We start from the raw sequence: 19,697 nt of genomic DNA on the forward strand, positions 1-19,697 counted from the left end.
GCGTGGAACAAGAGAAAGGAAAATTTATTTTGGTGCAATTTTTTTTAAAAATCCATGCCTTGTTTTTTTCATAGCATGCATTTTTGTGACTGTTCTGAAGATCTCTCATAAAACAAGTTTTGCAAAAGCATTAAGGACTTTTTAAAATACTTCAGTACTTTCAGTAAAATATTTCTATTTTTGGAGAGAAAAGCCCTTCAAAAATGGCTACTTTGCCCTAAGTGGGCACACATCCCTCTTTAACCAGGGAAACATTATTCTGTGATTATTTACAGTGATCCACTCGCAAGTCATACAAAGTAGGTGTAAGTCTCAAAAACTGGGACCTCCCAACAAAATGGGTAAAAATTTTGACATGTCTGAAAAACTCTACATAAAATCACATTTGGGCAAACCTCTTTCAAATGATTTTAGCTTATCCTACCAATTAGTATCTTCACAGCCTACCCAGCAATGAGGAATCAATCTCAGGGCAGGGAAACTTCTAATCCAAAGTGAAGGGTGAGAGACACTGAACTTTATCCACAGATGGGCAGCTTCCTTTTTGTTCATTTCCAAGTCTATGTCATCCTCTGTACACCTTACTCTGGGAAAGGATTTACAGTAACATTTCACCCTTCCGCCACATAGCTTTGACTTGCATCGCTTCATACGTCACATCTAATGGTCTAAGGTCAGCTGACTCTGTTCAAGAAATGACTCGCTCCCCTACCGCTCTGCGGTTCTGCTCTCCTTCACCAGAGTTACTGGGGCTACCACCTGTCTTCCTGCCAATCACCTCCCCACAGTCCAGTCTATTCCTGCTGGAAGAATCTTCTTTAAAAACCCAGAATTAATGTCGGTTTAATGAGAATAAATTATAAATATTTTATGGAGCAATCAATGTTTGAAAGTAGCCAAGGATATTTTGGGAAAGGAGGTATGTGAGGGAGAATTTATTTTATAAAAAATTAAGATTGACTTTAAAAAGTACCATAATAAAACACACAGAGAAACCTAGGAATAGAATAATAAGAGATAAACTGATTAGGGAGATAGGAATACAGAATGAAGAAATAAAGTATATATGTGTGGGGGGGTTTTTGTGTATACATAAGTATATACATATGTGTATGTACATATACACACACAACACATATGAGGGGAAATTCAAAAGGTACACAGAAAATGAGATTGAAGGATAAGATTGGAGTGGGCACTTGGCTACTAGTTTCGATGTCTCCTGGGATGCCGACATCCTATACCAGAATGCCTGGGTTAACTCACAGCTCTGCTTCTGATTCTATCTTCCTACTAGTGTATACCCTGAGAGATAAGAGGCCCTTTCATCCACATGGAAGACTCAGATTAGGTTCCAGTCTCCTGGCTTCAGCCTAGCCTCACCCTGGCTACTGACATTTGGGAAGTTTTTAAATAAAGTAATAAATAAATAGCAACAGAAAAACCCTATCGTGCATGGTTGTGGACTGTAAATGCACAACTTAGCAGTTATTGTGAAGAGAAGCCTCAAGAACTGACACTACATGTGGAAACCTTCAAGCTCCTTTGTTTCATCAGAAGGCCATTCTGGAATTCCCAGATCTCCAGATCTCTGCATAATGAAATAGAGTAACTTCCCCTAATCCCTGTAACCAAGTTATGTCTTGTGTACTCATATGCTTAAAACAGGTGCAATTGTTTTCCTATAAATAAAAGCCAATGGAAATATCAAAAATACAAGATGATGTTACTGAAAACGGGTTTGTAAAGAGGCATAGCCCTTTAAGGCAGTAGCTGAAGGCTGAACTGTGAAATCCTAGAACACTGCATAAGTAAGAATATAATATAAGTGACACAGACAGCAGGTAGGAGTAAGGAGGCAAGAGGGAGAGGAAGAAACCAGTATTCATATAACTTTCTACTCTATCACATGATCTTAACCATGAACAGAACTGAGGGGTAACTGAATTATGACATATTCATACTATGGGCTACTACTTAGTTTTAATAAAATTGACACAAAAATGGATCTACCTCTAAAACATATTAAATGAAAAAGCCAAGAAAAAATATGACCTCTGGACAATGAACACATCATACCTCTATAATTTTATATATGAATTCACATCACTTACATGGAAGCAGAGTAAAGATCAATGCATTATATGTATGAGTTATTATATGCATAATCATACTAACACTAGCTTGAAACAATGGTAGATATAAACAAATACACAGTATAATGGAAATTGAATTTACGCATTTTAATTTTCATTTCTTACTTTCATAAACGGAACTGAACAGCAATGAATTGATTTTAGCAAAATGAAAACAGGGTTCTAACAAGCTGTTGCCTGGAGAAGGCTCCAAGTGGGCATGGAAGGGAAAGCAGTCTTGCACTACCATTAAATCCGGGCTTGTGACGTGATCTGGCATCATGGGTACCTTCCCACAGGGACTTGATTCTAAGGAAATTATTTGTGTCTATCAACAAATAAGGGTTTTTCCCCCTTAAAGGATGAAGTAATCACAGTTAATAACATTAAATGATGATTTTCATAGTGTGACCTGACACACAAATACATGCTAAACTCACCACCACTGAGCATAAGAAACCTTTTGGGAATTATTGAGCCTCAGTCACTTCTCATACCAAATAGCCATACTCTAAAGTAAATCTAGTAGAGAACAATTTTTGCTTTAATAGTTTTATATTTAATAAAAACCTGTACCTCTATTTTCTTATTTTAATTCACTGTCAAGTTTATTATGTCCACTATTCATAATTCAAATTACCATTCAGTGAATGTATGTTTTAAGTGAATTAAAAACCTCTGAGGGAGGCAGGCATTTGGATCAGTGGTCACGACACCTTTTCCACTTTCAGGGAATCTTGGCTCAATATCAGGATCTGGTTCCGAACTCCAGTTCCCTGCTAATGCAGACCCTGTGAAGCAGAAGTGATGGCTGACATAACTGGACTGCTGCCACACACATGGCAAATCTGACGTGAGCTCCCAGCTCCTGGCATCTGGGGACTGAAGAGGAAAATGGGAGTTCTCCATTCTTCCCTTGTTACAGAGATATGCACCTCCCACATCCCCACACCACACACACACAGAAAGGGAGGGGTGTTGGGGAGCCAACAAGAGATGAAGAGCGCTTCAACTGGCTGGTTCACTTCCCCAATCGCTGCAAAGGTCAAGGCTGGGCCAGGTCAAAGCCAGCAGCAAAGAACATTGTGCAGGTTTCCCTCAGGAAGCTGGAGAGAGTGTAGCAACTGGGTCTGATGCAATGGCTCAATGACTAAGTTGTCACCTTGCAAGCACTGGATTAACATATGGCCAACGGTTGGTGTCTGGGACCCTCCCTGTACCCATGTGGGAGATCCAGAAGAGGCTCCTGGGTCCTGGCCCCCGGCTTCAGATTGACTCAGCTATGGCAGTTGCAGTCATTTGGGGGGTGAACCAGAGATGGAAGATCTGTCTCTCCTTGTCTCCGTAAATCTGATCTGCCTTTCCAATAAAAATAAATAGATCCTTTTTTTTTTAAAGTGTAGCAATCGGGGCACAAACTCATGCCCATAAGAGACATGCATGTTGCAAGTGGAGCCTTTATCTGCTACACCACAGTGCTGACCCCAAGAACGAGAGCTTTGTATATCTGTCTCTGTCTCTTCACTAAATAATGAAATCATTTATATCAAGTTCTTTTCTTTGAAAAACGATCATAAAATTTCCCTGAAAGTTTTGCCTTGCAGCCTTTCCACGACCATCAGAAAAGTAAGCTTTTAAGACAAAGAGAAATGTAGAAACACTGGCAACTGTCTTCCCAGGAGTGACCTGGTATGGGTTCAGATTTGAAAATGGTCACCTATTTCAGCTTGGGAAGGGCTGAAACATGTGACCAAGAGTCTTCCTTGTGCTCCCACCCTCTACACCTTGTGAAAAGACAGTAACCTGCAACCTACACAGGATGCTGTGGCTGTGGTTGCCAGTGTCATGTGCCCTATCCTGGCCAGATCCTGGCACCTACATGCCAGGCTTCGCCGGTGGAACCAGATCCTGTATTTTTCAGTCCCACGTTTGGGAAGCACTGTCTTCATGGACCTTTAGCTTGCACCTGATCTTCAAAAATTCAGAACCCAATTTATTACAAATGTAACAACATGATTCTATGAAGGAAAAAAAAAACAGCTCAAGGGTGGTTAAGTATGAGGAGTTGCTTATGGGACAACAACAGGCATCACATGTTTTTCATTGGGTTTCCCCCATAAAGGATATCGTAAACGATCCCAGAGTTGCAGAGTTAGAGAACAAAAGAACCCAAGCAACTGTAAGATAATGAAACATGCAATTAAACTTGAGCTTCTTAGCTTTCAGTGTAATTCATACTGCCCATCCAAAGCCTCCCTTTCCTATTTTCTTTAAAAAAGATTTATTTCTCCTTTCTTTTAAATTTGTTACAAATAAGATTTTCAAACACAACAAGAGAATTAAAGGGAAGGAAGAAGCAAGTGCTGAAGACAGGTTGTTCTTGCCAGGAGGAAGGTTGAAATTTACCAAATGTCTTTTGTGACAGGTGAGTTATTATTTTACTCACATAAAATTGAGTAAACAGTGCGGGCAGCCATGCAGTTGGGACTGATGGGGCAAGGGTGTGACTAGCACCGCTCCTCAGCTAGCAAGGCTATGAGTTTCTGGCTGCATGGCAAGGCCCGGCAGAAAGTCTCTGGTCACTTCTTTGCTGCCTCACCCCATCGTAGGGACACTCAATCACCTCTCTGATGTTTCATAGAATTTTCCTGAGGGTATTGTTATTTTTCTACAAATGTGAAATGATTCCTGTAACTGGTATAACACCTCAAACTGATCAATCATGTTATGGTAAAGGCATCTTAAGCAACTTAAGGCAATGACACACAGCTAAAAGCATACAATAGTACAACTGAGCCCATAATGTCTCCAAACATCCTGTTATGTGCCCACCTTTGTCCTGGAGCTTGCCCTAATATAAATAAGATTTTCCTTAAGAAATGGCTTGATAGTATCTTGGAACAGATGGCAATCATGGAGGTACAAAGAGTTTATTTACCATGTGCCTCGAACTGTTACAACACATGAAATGACGCATTTTGGTTTCTCACCACGGAAAGCAAAAAACATATGGGACATCTTCTAAAGGGACACAAATGTGAACCGCCAAAGAAAAATGGCTTAAAACTTCCACCTTATATTTGCACTTATATTTAGGGAAAGAAAACAGTTTATAAAAACTTCTACCTTATATTGGCACTCATATTTACGGAAACAAAACAGTTTATAAAGATAAAAGGAAGTTTCTTGTAAAGGCCCTCTGTTTGTAGAATGGCTGAGTTGCCTGAGCCCTTTCACTGCCCTTTAACAAAAACAATTGAATCAGCACTAGGTGAGATGATGGTAATCAATGCATGATTGATTATAAGATTTAATAAAGAACCTATGCTATATGCTTTTATAAATTCCTTTCATTTATAAGCTTTTCATTCTGTGCTCTTGATATTTTAAATAATACTAGTTTAGGTTTAGTGAAAATTGATTTTGAATATAAGTAAACCACTTGTCGCTATGTAATTGCATGTGCTCCCAACTGGCTTCAGCCAAGTCACTGCAGGTTTGAATGAGTATTAGCTTGCTGAAAATATTTTCTCTGAAGTAAAATAATAATAGTGTTTTTTAGGACTGGTTTTGTAACCATTCTTTTATAATAAAGCAAAAATGAAACAATTGGATGTTGTGCAAAAGCTTGTGATGATTTGTGTAAATAAAGGTAACTTTTCTGTGTTGTCCATTATGAGCATCATGCCATAGTAGTCCACACCTCCTCCTCCTTGTCTTCTCACCGATCCACAGCAAGCTCTTGCTTCAGCTGGAGCTGGTATTCAATAAAATAGGGTTGTAAAGTTCAGAGAGGTCAAGTGATGTGCCCAAACTGACCTAGCTGAATAGTTATAGAACTGGGATTAGACTCCAGGGAAGGGAGTGCAGTCACACACACTGACGTCAATAATTCCTTAATATTACATCTTGGCAGACCAACTGGCACACGGGTGTGGTTAGTAAGTGGATGAGTTAACAGCTTTGTGAACCTTGGCCAAAGATCTACCTGACATGTTACTGGCCCAGGCTATTGGCAGAACCCACTACATTTGTACAGTTTCCTCATCTCACTCATTAATCATACATTTCTCAAGCACCATGTAGCTCCTTCATTTGTAAAAGGTGGTGGCAGGGTTTTTTTTTTATCACAGCAATAAGGATCACAAAAAACAAAAACAAAACAAACAAACAAAAAACTCCAATGGCTATGGAGACCATGATACAATGAAGCTTAACAGAATGAAATCGTGCTCCATGTAAATACTCTTTCTTCTTCGAGCTTTCAAATCTCACGCTGATTAGTTGAACCTTACTATTCCATTCATGAGATTAAATGTCTCAGTAACTCAGTCCAACAGTGACATGACGCTGTCCTGTATCCAATTAGGTTTGGAAGACTATCTGGGACCCAGCAGGTTTCAATGTGAACGGTCTATAGAAAGAATACTAATGACCTCAAGGTTTTACCTGAGTTGATTTATATAAATAGGTTTTAACTTCTGGTTAGGGAAATGCTTGGTTTGATATTCTTCTAAGATTGGGATATTTGATGGAGGTAAATAAAAAGGAGCCTCAGAGTATAAGAATTCAAAAGGGCAAGTTAACCAGGATGGCTCTGGGCAGTCATTGCAGACAAGTACCCAAGCTGTGGCTTTGCGTCTTTGGCTAGTTCCTGGACTATGTTCTTCAATTGTAATGTCAGAATAAGACGTTTCCAATAGGTAAACGTCGTAAGTAAATGACAAAAACTGCTTATTGCAATTCTCTAACAAAGCTGATTTACATTATTTCCAAGGTCATGCAGATAGAAAACCAGTCTGCAGTGGATTCCAAGGGAAAATTAAAGAGTTGGATTTTTAAAAAATCACACCTCAGTAATTTATATTTCTACAACACATAAATCTGAATTGCTATCATTTCAACATTATTCAATTTTTAAAAAAAATTCTCCCATTTACAAAAATTAAATAACATAAACTGGGAGAAATGAAGGAAATAAAAACCAATGTACATGAGTAATAATTCAACTCTTCCTGTAGAATTTGTTGAACATAAAACCTGTAATATAGAGACTGAAGTATCTTAGAAAATTATAGACTTTCACTTATTTGGAATTAAAATTCAGCTCCATCTGAATATGCAAGTTTTATAATTAATTTACACAAGATGCTGTAAGAGGAAAAAACCCTCAAATAAGGTTATGTGATCCTTGTTCCTCTGGGTAAGCACAGAGGTGTCTTTTCCACATTTTAAATCTTCATTCAGAAATAGTAATAGACACATGGGAGATGGGAGGATGGTTTAGGGAGGCCCTCTGCACCTTTCACAATGTTAATACTTTTACTCCTACTCAGTTCTAACATCTCCTCTGTGTCAATGTGAATCAATATTATTTTACATGTGAACGAACATCCAGCTACTATTTTTGTTAGAGTTGCACAAAGCAGTAAGTGCAAAAAGATGAGTATCTGGAAACAACGACATGCCTGTTTGTTTTCTCCTCCAGGTTTTTGTTTTATTTTATTCTGTTTTGTTTGGGGGCAACAAGGCAGTGACAGAGAGAAATCATCCACCCCCTGGTTCACTCTCCAAATAGCCATAATGGCCAGGACTGGGCCAGACCAAAGCCAGGAGTTTCTTTTGGCCCAGGACTCAGGGCATCTTCTGACATCTACTCAGGTGCGTTAGCAGGGCGCTGGGTAGGAAATAGATCTACCGGGACTTGAACTGGTACTCATATAGATGCCAGTGTCGCGAGCAGGGGCCTCACCCACTAGGTCACACACGGGCACCTCTCCTCCACTTTTAAATTTCCATATGATTTCTGACCATTATGGAGTTGAAAAGTGACTTTTAGAAAACTAATTTCTTTTAAAAAATTACTTTTAAGAAATCAATTTCTAGCCATTATACACTTATGAAACATAAGAAAATCGGTGAGACATGCTCATCTTTTTGAATTTGAGTATCAGATCATTTCTGCTTATGTACAAAATAACCTCAACCCTCCCCCACAGCCTTCCACAGTTCCCTGGCATCCCTCTGAATTGTGTGTGGCTCCCCTTCTTGCAGAAGCAATTTCCTCTCCTGGTATGTATTACCCGATTACTGAGGAGTAGTGTCAACCAATGCGGGACATAAACCATGATTCCATTTATTCATCCCATTCATCTATGTAGTCATTCCATAAACTATCAGTAAGTGACAACTCTGCCAAGAGCTGTTCTGTGCACCAGGCCAAGATGTCAGTCAGTTCCTACCTACCTACCACGTCCAGTGAATATGATTCTGTCTTTAACATGGAGGATCAGATGTAGTATCTTTAAAGCACAACAGGAGAGCTCAGAAATCCTGACGCATGTAGAGCTCCATCCAGATTGGTGGACTGAGAATTGCTGGGGCTGGCACGTTCACCTCTCTAAGGCAGCCTGACATTGAACGTGGCAATGCCCAGCCCTGAGAGATGAAGCCCTGACACATGGGCATCATCCTGACCCGCTCATGTTGCATAAAGACACACACCGGAAAATCAGTATAAGCAGACACACAAGCAAACATGGCATTGTTAACTGAAGCTCACTCACTATGGCCCAATTTCCACTTCTCAACTAGTTGGTTTAGAGAATGTTCTGGTGCAGCTTGCTTTTACAAGGGAATCCTCACTGTTCAGTTCATTTTAAAATGTCAGTTTCATGGCAATTGAAAGTCTGTGTTTTGTTATTACTTCATCTATTGTTTTGGGGTATGCTTTTTCCCCACCTCCTTACCCACATTCTAATTTGGTTAAGTTCGATTTTTATTGCTTTCTTAGGAATTCTTCAAAGCTGTTGCTTAGCTTCCCCAACAGATGGTGCTGTGTACAACATAAAGCTGCATATTTCACTTAATTGAAAAATGACTTGACACTTTTAGGATATCATTTGTCTTATGCCTACCAGTAATAAACAATTTAAAGTAAAAATAAACAAAAGTGACAATTTCTGATTGTTGATGCAGCTAGATAATAAATTTGGAAAATTTGTTACATAGTAAGTACTAATTTTCCTTTATGATAGAATAGTACAATTATTAAACTAAAACTAATTATCTTTAAAATGCTACTTGCTATCATATGAAACAATGACACCTAGTGAGAAAATATTTTCTTGGCCTAATAAAACTATTTGGGGCAGATTTCAACATTTTGATCCAACACAGTGATTAAGATTTTAAAATAAGAGCACAATTTACATGTCCTTAAGACCTTCTATGTGATACTCTGGTGGCCTTGATTTTCATTTTTAAATCCTGATATGTAAATAAACTCTACACACTGCTCAGAGTTGGACTAACAGAACTACAACAGAAACCATGTATTTAATTTTACATTTTCTTTTAGCTACAAGATACAATAAAAATGGACAAGAGAAATTAATTCTAATCATCATCCATTTTGCCCCACATATCTAAAATATTTCCACTTCAATGTGCAACCAATGTAAAAATGGTTAATGAGATATGTGGAGGAGGTGCTAGTCTTCACATTAACTGGCATAGTCTGCATTAGCAGCACATTTCAATTTGTTCAGCTCCATTGCCAGTGCTCAACAGCCAGACGGGACTGGCAGCTACTGAAGCAGACAGTGCAGGGCTGTGACATTTCTTCAGCTCTTTGACTTTTAAATCAAGGACCTCTAAGCACTAAAGAGGAAGGAATCTTTCACTAGCAACATTCCCCAGTCTAATATAATACTCCTGAGGTTGGATTTGGGAGGCATGATTCTAAACAAGTGCAATTCACCTTTGTGAGTTTAATTCAAACAAGGTTGTCATTAAACTTACAACTTGGACTCAATTTGGTGCCTCGCAAAGGTGATTCAGGCACAGGGGATGTGTGGCTTCTGTTTTACGGTGTCTTTTCTCTGCTGAGAAAGCATGAATTGACACGGAACAGATCCAGACCTATGTGTGCTGCTCCAGAGAGAGGCTGGCCCTGCCTCACAGGCCCCGCACGCCCTGAGCAGCTGTTCTCCAGGTCATTCTAACCCTTCCTGCGATAGAACTTTGTAACCACACCTCGTTCAAGAGCTATGTGGCCTTTGTCCCCAGGGTTGCCAAGTTACAAAGAACACTCAACTCCATTTATGTTTTCAGCTTCACATTTTCCTGAATATGTACCATACAGGAACTAAGAGGATGATTTGATTAGTAAAGACAGAGTTAAATGCCAGCTAACATTGAAATAAAATTTCTGTTCTACAAGAAGTACTAGGAGAGCCATAATTCATTTACGGACATACAAGTCCAGGGAATCTAGATTTCAGAAGTTTAGATTGATTATTTCCTGGTTGGGATGTGGTGGTGATAGAATGTGTATCTAGGGGATGGTGTTGTGGCAAAGCGGGTAGAGCTGCAGCCTGTGATGCTGGCATCTCACATGGGTGCTGGTTCAAGTCCCAGTTGCTCCACTTCCAATCCAGCTGCCTACTAATTTGGGAAAACAAATTAACTGCTAATTGGAAAAGTAGTGGAGGATTACCCAAGAGCTTGGGTCTCTATCATCCACATGGGAGACCCAGAAAAAGCTCCTGGCTCCTGGTCCTTGCCTGCCCTAACCCTGGCTATTGTGGCCATTTGTGGTCTCTTTCAGTGGGCAATGTTCTGACGAGCAAGAAGTATCTGTGAGAACAAAAGAACAGCAGTGGACAGTGAAATCAGATTCAAGGAGCTTCAGGTGCAAAAATGCAGGCCACGATGCCTTCATTATTCTTACAAACTTCATACATAAGAAAATCACTGTGCCTTGAAAGTTTAGTTCTCATTCTTGATTTAGTAACTTCCAAGTCTAATTTTTTTTTTTCAGACCTGGGAGCATCTAAGCTTCCTTTTAATTATCAAAAATGGAACCAAAGGGTGTCTGGTCTTAAGAAATTGCAGCAGGGAAATTCTATCTGCCATTTTCAAGATTAGACTTGAAACTCAAGAGAAAGGACTCTGTCATTTCTTCAAAATGTCTCATGGTAGCTGTGTGCGAGAGTGTCTCGCACACCATTGGTCTAAGCCAAACTAAGGTCTACTTGAAAACTGGTTTTTTGAAAACAGAATAAAGACAAGTCAACACAAAACAAGGAATTTTGTTCAATAAACATCTTTTTAAATAATTGTACATCAGCCTGATCACTCATACTATCCTAAGCACTCAAAAATGAAGGACACCTCTTTTCTAGTATGGAGGGTTCCTGCTGAAATGGTCCTCTCCAGTGAGGTAACCACTGCTTCATGTGGCTATTACGTATTAGACAAAATTGAAAATGACGTTCCTCACTGGACTTGTCACATTTCAAGGGCTTAAGAGCCACATATGACTACAAATTACAACACTGGACAACTCAGATATATAAAATATTTCCCTATTTGTAAAGTTCTAGGCAGTGCTTAGGTTGTTCCATTTTTTTCTAGAATATTCTCCCTTTCTCCAAACTTTTCTTGAAGTCAATGTTCTTTTACGTTTTTTATTTCTTGGGGATGGACTATTTAAACATTTATTTTCATTAACTTGGGAGGCACGACAAGAGAGAGCAAGATGATTTGTTAGTTTACTCCTCAAAGCTTACAGCAGCCAGGCCTGGGCCAGGTCTAAACAAGGAATTAGCAACTCCATGTGAATCCCTGACACTGATGGCAGGGGCCCAAGCCTATGAGCTGAGCTGCCATCTACTGCCTTGCAGAATGCACTAGCAGGAAGCTGGATCAGAAGTAGGAGGAGGACTCACACACAGGTTCTCTGGTGCGGAATGCAGATGTGGGAAGCAGTGGCCAACTTGCTGTGTCACAGCACCAGCTGCCTCCCAGGGGTGAACTATAATGAAAGCTGGGGTGACTTTGTCCAGACAACTCGGCATTATATCTAAACTCATCAGCATCCAAAATTTAGTGACTTAGCACTATACCTGCCCCTGGTAACTCAAGGGGGTGATGGTGTGTGTCTACCTGTATGCATCTTATAGTGTCAAGGAAACTATTCGCCAAAACAAAACATCCTTAAATGGCAGATGCTGCATTTTATAAATCAGTAACCTACTTTACCATTTCCATGAAAATCTTCCTATTCATTTAAAATACTAAGAAAATTTATCTCTGGAAAATTTACTTATTCTACTGTCTCCATTTTTATCTTGAATTATCTATTTCTTCAGCATTTTCACAAATACTAATTAGCTTTGCTCTCCTTATATATATTCTTTTTAAAAAAAGGTTTATGTATTTGAAAGGTAAAGTTACAGAGAAAGAAAAAGAGGGAGGGAAGAGAGAGAAAAAGGGAAAGGAAAGGGAGGGAGAAAGAGATAAGGAAATAGAGGGGGGCAGAGGTAGAGAGAGAGAATCCTCTATTTACTGGTTTACTCCCCAAATCCTGCAAGCGCCAGGGCTGGCTGAACAGAAGCCAGGAGCTTTATCCAGGTCTTCCATGAGGATGGTAGGACCCTAAAATAGGACTTGGACCATCTTCCAATGCTTTCACAGGCACATTAGCAGGGAGCTGGATTATAAACGGAGCAGCTGGGAATTGAAACAGCACTCATTATAGGCGGTGGCTTAGCCCACTAGGCCACAAGCAGCCTGCTCTAACTCTTTCACATAAAATGCTTTTAAAAATGATTATAATTGGGCCCAGCGGCATGGCCTAGCGGCTAAAGTCCTCGCCTGGAGCGCCCTGGGATCCCATACGGGCGCCGGTTCTGGTCCCGGCAGCTCCACTTCCCATCCAGCTCCCTGCTTGTGGCCTGGGAAAGCAGAAGAGGACGGCCCAATGCCTTGGGACCCTGCACCCGTGTGGGAGACCCGGAAGAGGTTCCAGGTTCCCGGCTTTGGATCGGCGCGCACTGGCCGTTGCGGCTCACTTGGGGAGTGAATCATCGGATAGAAGATCTTCCTCTCTGTTTCTCCTCCTCTCTGTATATCTGACTTTGTAATAAAAAAATAAATAAATAAATCTTTAAAAAAACACAAAAAAATGATTATAATAAAAAAATCTTAGAAAACAGGTAAATGAGATTTTAACTTCTGTCTTGCTCCTGAATAGGGTAATCTTAGATAAGTTACTGAACCCTAAACCTCAATTTACTTCTTTGTAAAGTGGGATTAAAGCCACCAGTTTTGCAGGATTGTGTTTTCTTTCACGTGTTCATATAAGAATGCATTTGTCAGTGTCTCAGCAATTACGTATTTCACTCTACACTGCTAGAAAAGTATCTTCCCATTCATAGCTGGGGTGACTGCGTCTTCTATCTAGCCTTTGCAGTGACAGGTTTTGTTTTCTGTAGAATGAATATATCAGTGACCATAACTGATTTTTATCAAAGGCTTGCTTGGTGATAAGAACTCTATTTCATAACTGTTCCATGTAAATGTTTATTCCTCCTGGTAAGACCATGAAGTACAGAATGTAACCTCAATTTCACAGGAAAAACAGGTAGGGTGAATCCAGCAGTTGCCTAGGGTCACCCTCAAACACCCGCAGGTTGGTCTAGATTGCAGCTCAAACCCTGAAACATTGAAAGACTGTGCAGCATGCCTTCCAAAATCCAGCAAAATCACATATGCATGAACTTCACTTTCACTGGCACATTAGCAGGGAGCTGGACTGGAAGTAGAGCAGCTGAGACTCAAACCAGCATTCATATGAGCAATGGCCCCAAAGTATTTTTTCAAACTATCCTTGCATACCAATCTTATTAGGTCAAAGAGCAACATTTTTGAAATACTATAGCTTTCTTAATTGCCTTAGATGATACTATTTTAACAGAATTATCATTCAAGAGCAATTAAAAATTCATGGAGTATACTGAAATAATCTGGGAGTAAAGCGAAAGACTTTGGAAAATATAATGTGAAAAATAAAATGTGAATATATTTTCTGAAAGATATCTACTTTGCAAACCTTCATTACTATTTAACCTTTTCCTTACCTTTTTATTTTTTTCTTAAAGAAAAATAAAGATTTAGTTGAAAGCAGAAATGCAGAGACAGGAACAGACAGTTCTTCCATCCACTGGCTAACTCCACAAATGGCTGCAAGCAGCCAGAACTGACCATGCTGAAGCCAGAAGCTTCACCACGGTCCTCATGCCAGTGCAGTGGCCCAAGTTACCTGGTCCATTTTCTGCAGTTTTCCCAGGCACGTTAGCTGGGAGCAGTACTGGAAGTGGAGCAGCTTGGACTTGAAAGGGCACCCATCTGGGATGCCTGTAGGTGGCAGCTTCTACCCACTATCCTACAATGTCAGTTCCGAACTTACTCATTTTCAAATTTGAAAATTTTTGCATTTTGCAAAGATTGGTATATTTGATTAAAGACTGAATCATCAAAATGCTAGAATACTGTAACTGTAGGGTTAAAGTTAGATCAAGTGGAATTCCATGCCTTGGAGAAAAGAAGTTGAGCCATTCTTTTGGCTTCGACCTACACACGTTGATTTGAAAAGGACCCATGGCTATTACCTTCATCCATGCCATTTAGCAGTTCAGTTAAATCTTCATTTTTACTGTCAAACTGATGCTCCTTCCATGTTTCACCATTTTCACTTCGAAGAACTATGAGTTCTCTCTCTTTTCCTCTCATGGACCCAAAGTGAGGGATCTCCACTATGACAGGGCTGGAAAACAAATCCACATTATTTTGGTATCAAATTAAATATATTTACAACACCATACTTCAAAAAAATTGTTCCATCAACAGTAATCATTTGAAAATCAGAGGTGCCACTAAGGTTGGGAATGATTTCAAAGCTGCAGAATCATTTGCTAATTAAACAATAATATATTAGAAGCCTGATAACATGCCATCATTCATTCATTCACAAATAATTCTTGTAGGCCTACTGCATGTTAGGCATTGGATTTAATGGGGGAAAATAGCAAAAAAAATAGGAATTTTGAATCAAGAAATTCAAACATTATTAAAATAGGCCATAAGCAAGTTGGCCTATTTTTTGGAAGCACATTAATTATACAAAAAATGCTAGTGTTTGAAAAGGACACAGTCATTTCTTTTAAAAAAAGGATTTCTGTACATTTCTTAGTTTGAAAAATTATTGCTATTTTTTTCCCCTTCACAAGAAAAGAATCAGCGTAACAATCTACTCCCTCCAATAGTTTCCATGACTTGCATGGCCTGTAATGTTAAAATAGTTTCTATGATCTTCAGTTTGTGAAAAGGCAGTGGGCAACTTATGTTTCCTGGCTCTAAATGTAACCTGCATAGAATATTCAAATTTTCTGAAAAAATCACTCCTTGGCTTGAATAATCATAAATATTTTTGACAGTGTCCTTTTGAAAAGGAAAGTAAAAGAATGGCTGCAAATTGAAGACAGCCAACCAAGCCATGGGAAATCATTTGGTTAAATTTTAAAAAAAGGATAAGTATTTAAAAAGATGAATGGAAGTAAGCAGACCACAATCACACACAGTTTATGTAGTTGGATTGTGCAGCTTTATCTTATGACATGTAAGTAGACAGTATCATTATTCTCCTACAGAGGTTGTATGTAACCTCACGTCTTGGTCTTTGCACTTAGGCAATAAATGAATATGTAGGCTTAAGTAGGTAACAGCATAAAAAGGGACATTAGTTGTTACGATCAAATGAAATAAATATAAGTATGTGCATAATAGATTTATTATGGAAGCATTGCACTAAAATTGGGGATAATAAATAATTTTGACAGAGTAATTATAACTCTATCAAGTTAGAGATCTTTCATAATGTCTTTATTAGGCAAAAAATATATTTCCTCTAACAATGCTCATCATTTCAAGAGTTAAGATATTTACTCTTATTTGTATCTATTCTTAACATTTAGACATTCAATTTTGCTTATTTGGTGAAAAAAGATACAATCTTTGCAGGTTAATGTGTCAGATACTGTCTCTGTCAGTCTTTCAGGAATGCGGCATTGTGTATGACATCCAACAATACTGGAGAGAAGGGATGAACAAAGTCTTTGACCATGGTGAAAGCCAGGCATAACTTTTCATCACAGGTTTCCTCATGCAGACTGCCAAGGCAAGAACACCAACCAGACAGACAAGCGGACAAACCACAGATACCAACACATCTCAGCTTCAACGAAACAAGACAGAAGGACTTCATAACTTCAAAGCAAGACCCTCTTGGCTGCCTATTCAATTTTATTGAAACATCTTATATTCCCAACACATTTCAAAATCAGCTCAGTTATTAATGACTTTGCCGCTCAAAGTCCATAGAGTTACACAGTACTCAAAAGTACTTATTATGAAGCTCTAATTCCATAGTCATTTACATATATGAATATTTATATACATACAGATACATCCTTCTGAGCAAATGTTGACTCCAAGCCTGCAGCTAACTAGGTTGTTTTAGGTTAAAACCGAAAACTGTCAGTCTTAAAAAAAAAGTTTCATATTCAGAAGAAACATTTCAAAGGAAAGGCTTACAGAAGCACAAGCTATGAAAGCAGAATGCTTGCAGTGAATTCCACATGCGTGAAAAGCACAAGGTAGGTAGCAGTGCTACATTAAGTCAAGCCACTACAATTTGTTTCTTTCAGTGACACACATCAACTGAAAGCATTAAGAAGAACTTAAATAAACTGAAGACAGGAATAAGACCATGGGTGTGACAGAAAAAAACTGCAAATGGAAAAAAATAAAGTGTAGACATTCTGTATCTTGTCTATTAAAGGTCCTACCCAATAAATTTTGTTCCTTGAGGCCCAAGCTGCAGGATTCGGCTAACCAAGCTCTCACCCTCATTTACAGGGGGAGGATTGGTAGGAAGATGCAGTTTACTGAATAACATCCATGCAGCAGGAAGAGAAACGAGAAGGGGAGATTGTGAACAAGCTGTCAGTCACGACAGAGCCTGCCTGATTTGCACCCAAGTGCCACCTCAGACAATGAATTAAATTGCTTTTTCCATGTTTTTTTGGTAAAATACATCACAGCTTATTATCCCCTAAAAATTAGCTTTAAAAACACATGTCCCCAAAGCACTTATTCATACAATATGGTGAGATAATTCCAGCAGCTCAAGGTTGTCCTAACAATGGTGCCTTGACTTCCAGGGGGCGCCACTGGGATTCCGTGCACTTGGCTGAGCAGAGAGCATGCTTCTTGGTTAGTCAAAGCCTCAACCAGCGAAGTGAGTTAAAGACGGTTAGCCTTTCGCAGTCACCCAGCTTTATGACCTTCGACACTTCACTGAACGTATGCTCAGCTCATTCAGGTCCAACTAAGGACTTTTAACAGTAAACTCTCCGAGTTCACAAGGGCAAGGAAAATCAACATTGGGGTAGGAAGGCCAAGACTGAAATTGACAAAAGTAACTTACCCTAAAAATTGTGCCCCTGCAGGACCCATTTCTACCAGCCTACTGGCTAAGCCCTCTCCTTCCACCATGGGCGGTGGGTTGGCCAGTTTATGCCTCTTTACCAAACGGCAGGTGATTCGGGTGGGGGCTGTACACTTGCGTGGAGGAATGATGATTCTCATCCCGTGGTGACGGCTGCCTCTCATGGAGCCACCTCTGGCATCCACCATGAAGCTAACCAGAAACCTGCAGAGAGAAAAGCAGAATCCAAATTAAGATAGAAACTGCCTTTACAGCTGGTTTAGAAGCCAAATATGACAGCAAATGTTCCCTCTTGTTCAAAGATCAATGCAAGTCAATACGGTGGAGTCACATCAAGCATGCATTTAAACCTGTGCACTGGGCAAAAACTGGAGATCACCACTGATTTTTAGCAATGGTCCCCAGCAAAAGCCACCCACTTTATCAGAGATCCAAAGCTATCATGAATGTTTGAAAATTGAAATGAAAACTGGCCCCTGAAAGAATTCTGATGTCTAGGCACCAAAAGCTGAAATACTCCACACTGCCTGAGAGCTGTCTGAGCTGTAGCAGGTGCATCTGACCTCTCCACGGTTTCTGCCACATGCTGCTGACTATAGCCCTTCCACTCCACAGTATGTCTAAACATATCCAGCTAACAAGATGCATATCTCATCACACCCACACTCCAACTTCTACTAGAAAGATGCAAGACTTAAGAATAAAAAGTAAAAATGACTAGAACTACTAAGGCAATTTGGATGGAAAGGGATTAAATCTTTTTTGGTATAAAGATGGCCTGAAGAGCAATTTAAAATAAACTACAATTTGCTATAGTGCAGTGCCAAAGAAAGTCAGAAATTTTTGGGAAAAAAATCTCAGTTGCATCAATCAGTCATGAAGCCTTTGCATTGAAGCCAATTAGGACCAAAAAGAAAAAAAAAACCAACAACTATCCACTAGTAGCTATGGAAGTATAAACTAATTCATTGTGTCACATGTAAGGATACACTGGAATCACTGTCTCTTGTCATGCATGAGGGGTCCCACTGTCATCACAAAGTTATAAAAGCTCTGATAACATGAGTGAGCCCAGCAGGCAGAAGAGTGTGACTCGGTTAAGCAGACACCAACAGATATTCTTGCATTGTAACTTTCACATGTTAAAATGCACTTCAACTTATTATACATTACCAGTTACTGACAGCTAGAAAATGATTTGGATTCCAAAAGCATTTTTGGAGAAAATGATAACCCCATCCATCAAAATTCTTTTGATTATCTAAAAACAGTTCTAAAACCCTGCAAATAGGTTTGAAAGCTTTGCAAGAACCTCATAATTTGGGACCCTTTCTTTTAATTTTTGACCTTGAAAGACTGAACATTTTAACAAAATATATTGGCCTGTGATCCCCACTGGAATCAGGTGATAGGATTAGGGGATTGATTTTCAATCCATCAGATTTTCAGAGCCAATTCTGATTATCAGTAAGGGGAACTTTGCTTCACACACTGTTATTGACTGTGGGCTTACCGTTTTAACTATTCTCTGAGACAATTACCTTCAATACAATTAATTTTAAGAATTAATCTTTGATAAAATTCTATTTTGAGACAGTGAGACCAGCAGGGAAAAGACTGATTCATTTGAAAAGGAAACAAAAGCCATTCCTTTCTATGGAAAGCTACTTCCGTACTTAGACAAAAGTCCTCTAGAGTTGTTTCTAGTGCTAAATAGTATGAGGCCCACATGAAATTGCTCTGAGTGCCAAAGTTTTCTTATACATACCTACTCAACAACTACTATAGTTTAGCAATGAAGACAAGGTAGCAATATTATACAGAAGCCCAAGTCACAATCAGATCTTTTCCTGTAGTTGGTAGTTAAAATCAACTAGTCTTTGGGAACAACAGTAGTAGAATGGATTAGAAATGATTCAAGACAAAGTCTGTATTTGAAAATTCAGTTGTGTTAATACAAACACACGCTGGAATATTTCCATGGTGGGGGAACGGTTGCCCTGGCAACAGTTAAGTCACAACATATAGAGAATGATTCAGATCCAGTCTGTCTTGCACACAGCTTGACCTGAAAAGCCAAGCAAAGTGCAAGCACACAACATGGACACAATGAATGTTCAGGGAGTAAATCCATGGATACAACGGCTGTGCCATGTGCCCTTAGAAACTGCACAGATTGGACTTAGTGATTAATAATAGGCTGATGG

At 39.3% G+C, this 19,697-nt stretch overlaps 1 protein-coding gene across 5 annotated transcripts in view; it reads right to left on the reverse strand.

Moving 5' to 3' along the window:
• The window catches only part of ANK3 (ankyrin 3), a 617,522-nt gene that overhangs the window by 52,377 nt on the left and 545,448 nt on the right, over nucleotides 1-19,697 (reverse strand). For all 5 annotated transcript variants that reach the window (XM_058671967.1, XM_058671971.1, XM_058671969.1 and 2 more), the window contains 2 exons: nucleotides 17,470-17,694; nucleotides 14,594-14,748 (listed from right to left, as the gene is read on the reverse strand). In XM_058671967.1, the coding sequence (XP_058527950.1) occupies nucleotides 14,594-14,748; nucleotides 17,470-17,694 (380 nt within the window). The remainder of the gene's footprint in view (nucleotides 1-14,593; nucleotides 14,749-17,469; nucleotides 17,695-19,697) is intronic.

Source organism: Ochotona princeps, chromosome 13, assembly GCF_030435755.1.
Source record: "Ochotona princeps isolate mOchPri1 chromosome 13, mOchPri1.hap1, whole genome shotgun sequence".
Classification (NCBI taxonomy): domain Eukaryota; kingdom Metazoa; phylum Chordata; class Mammalia; order Lagomorpha; family Ochotonidae; genus Ochotona; species Ochotona princeps.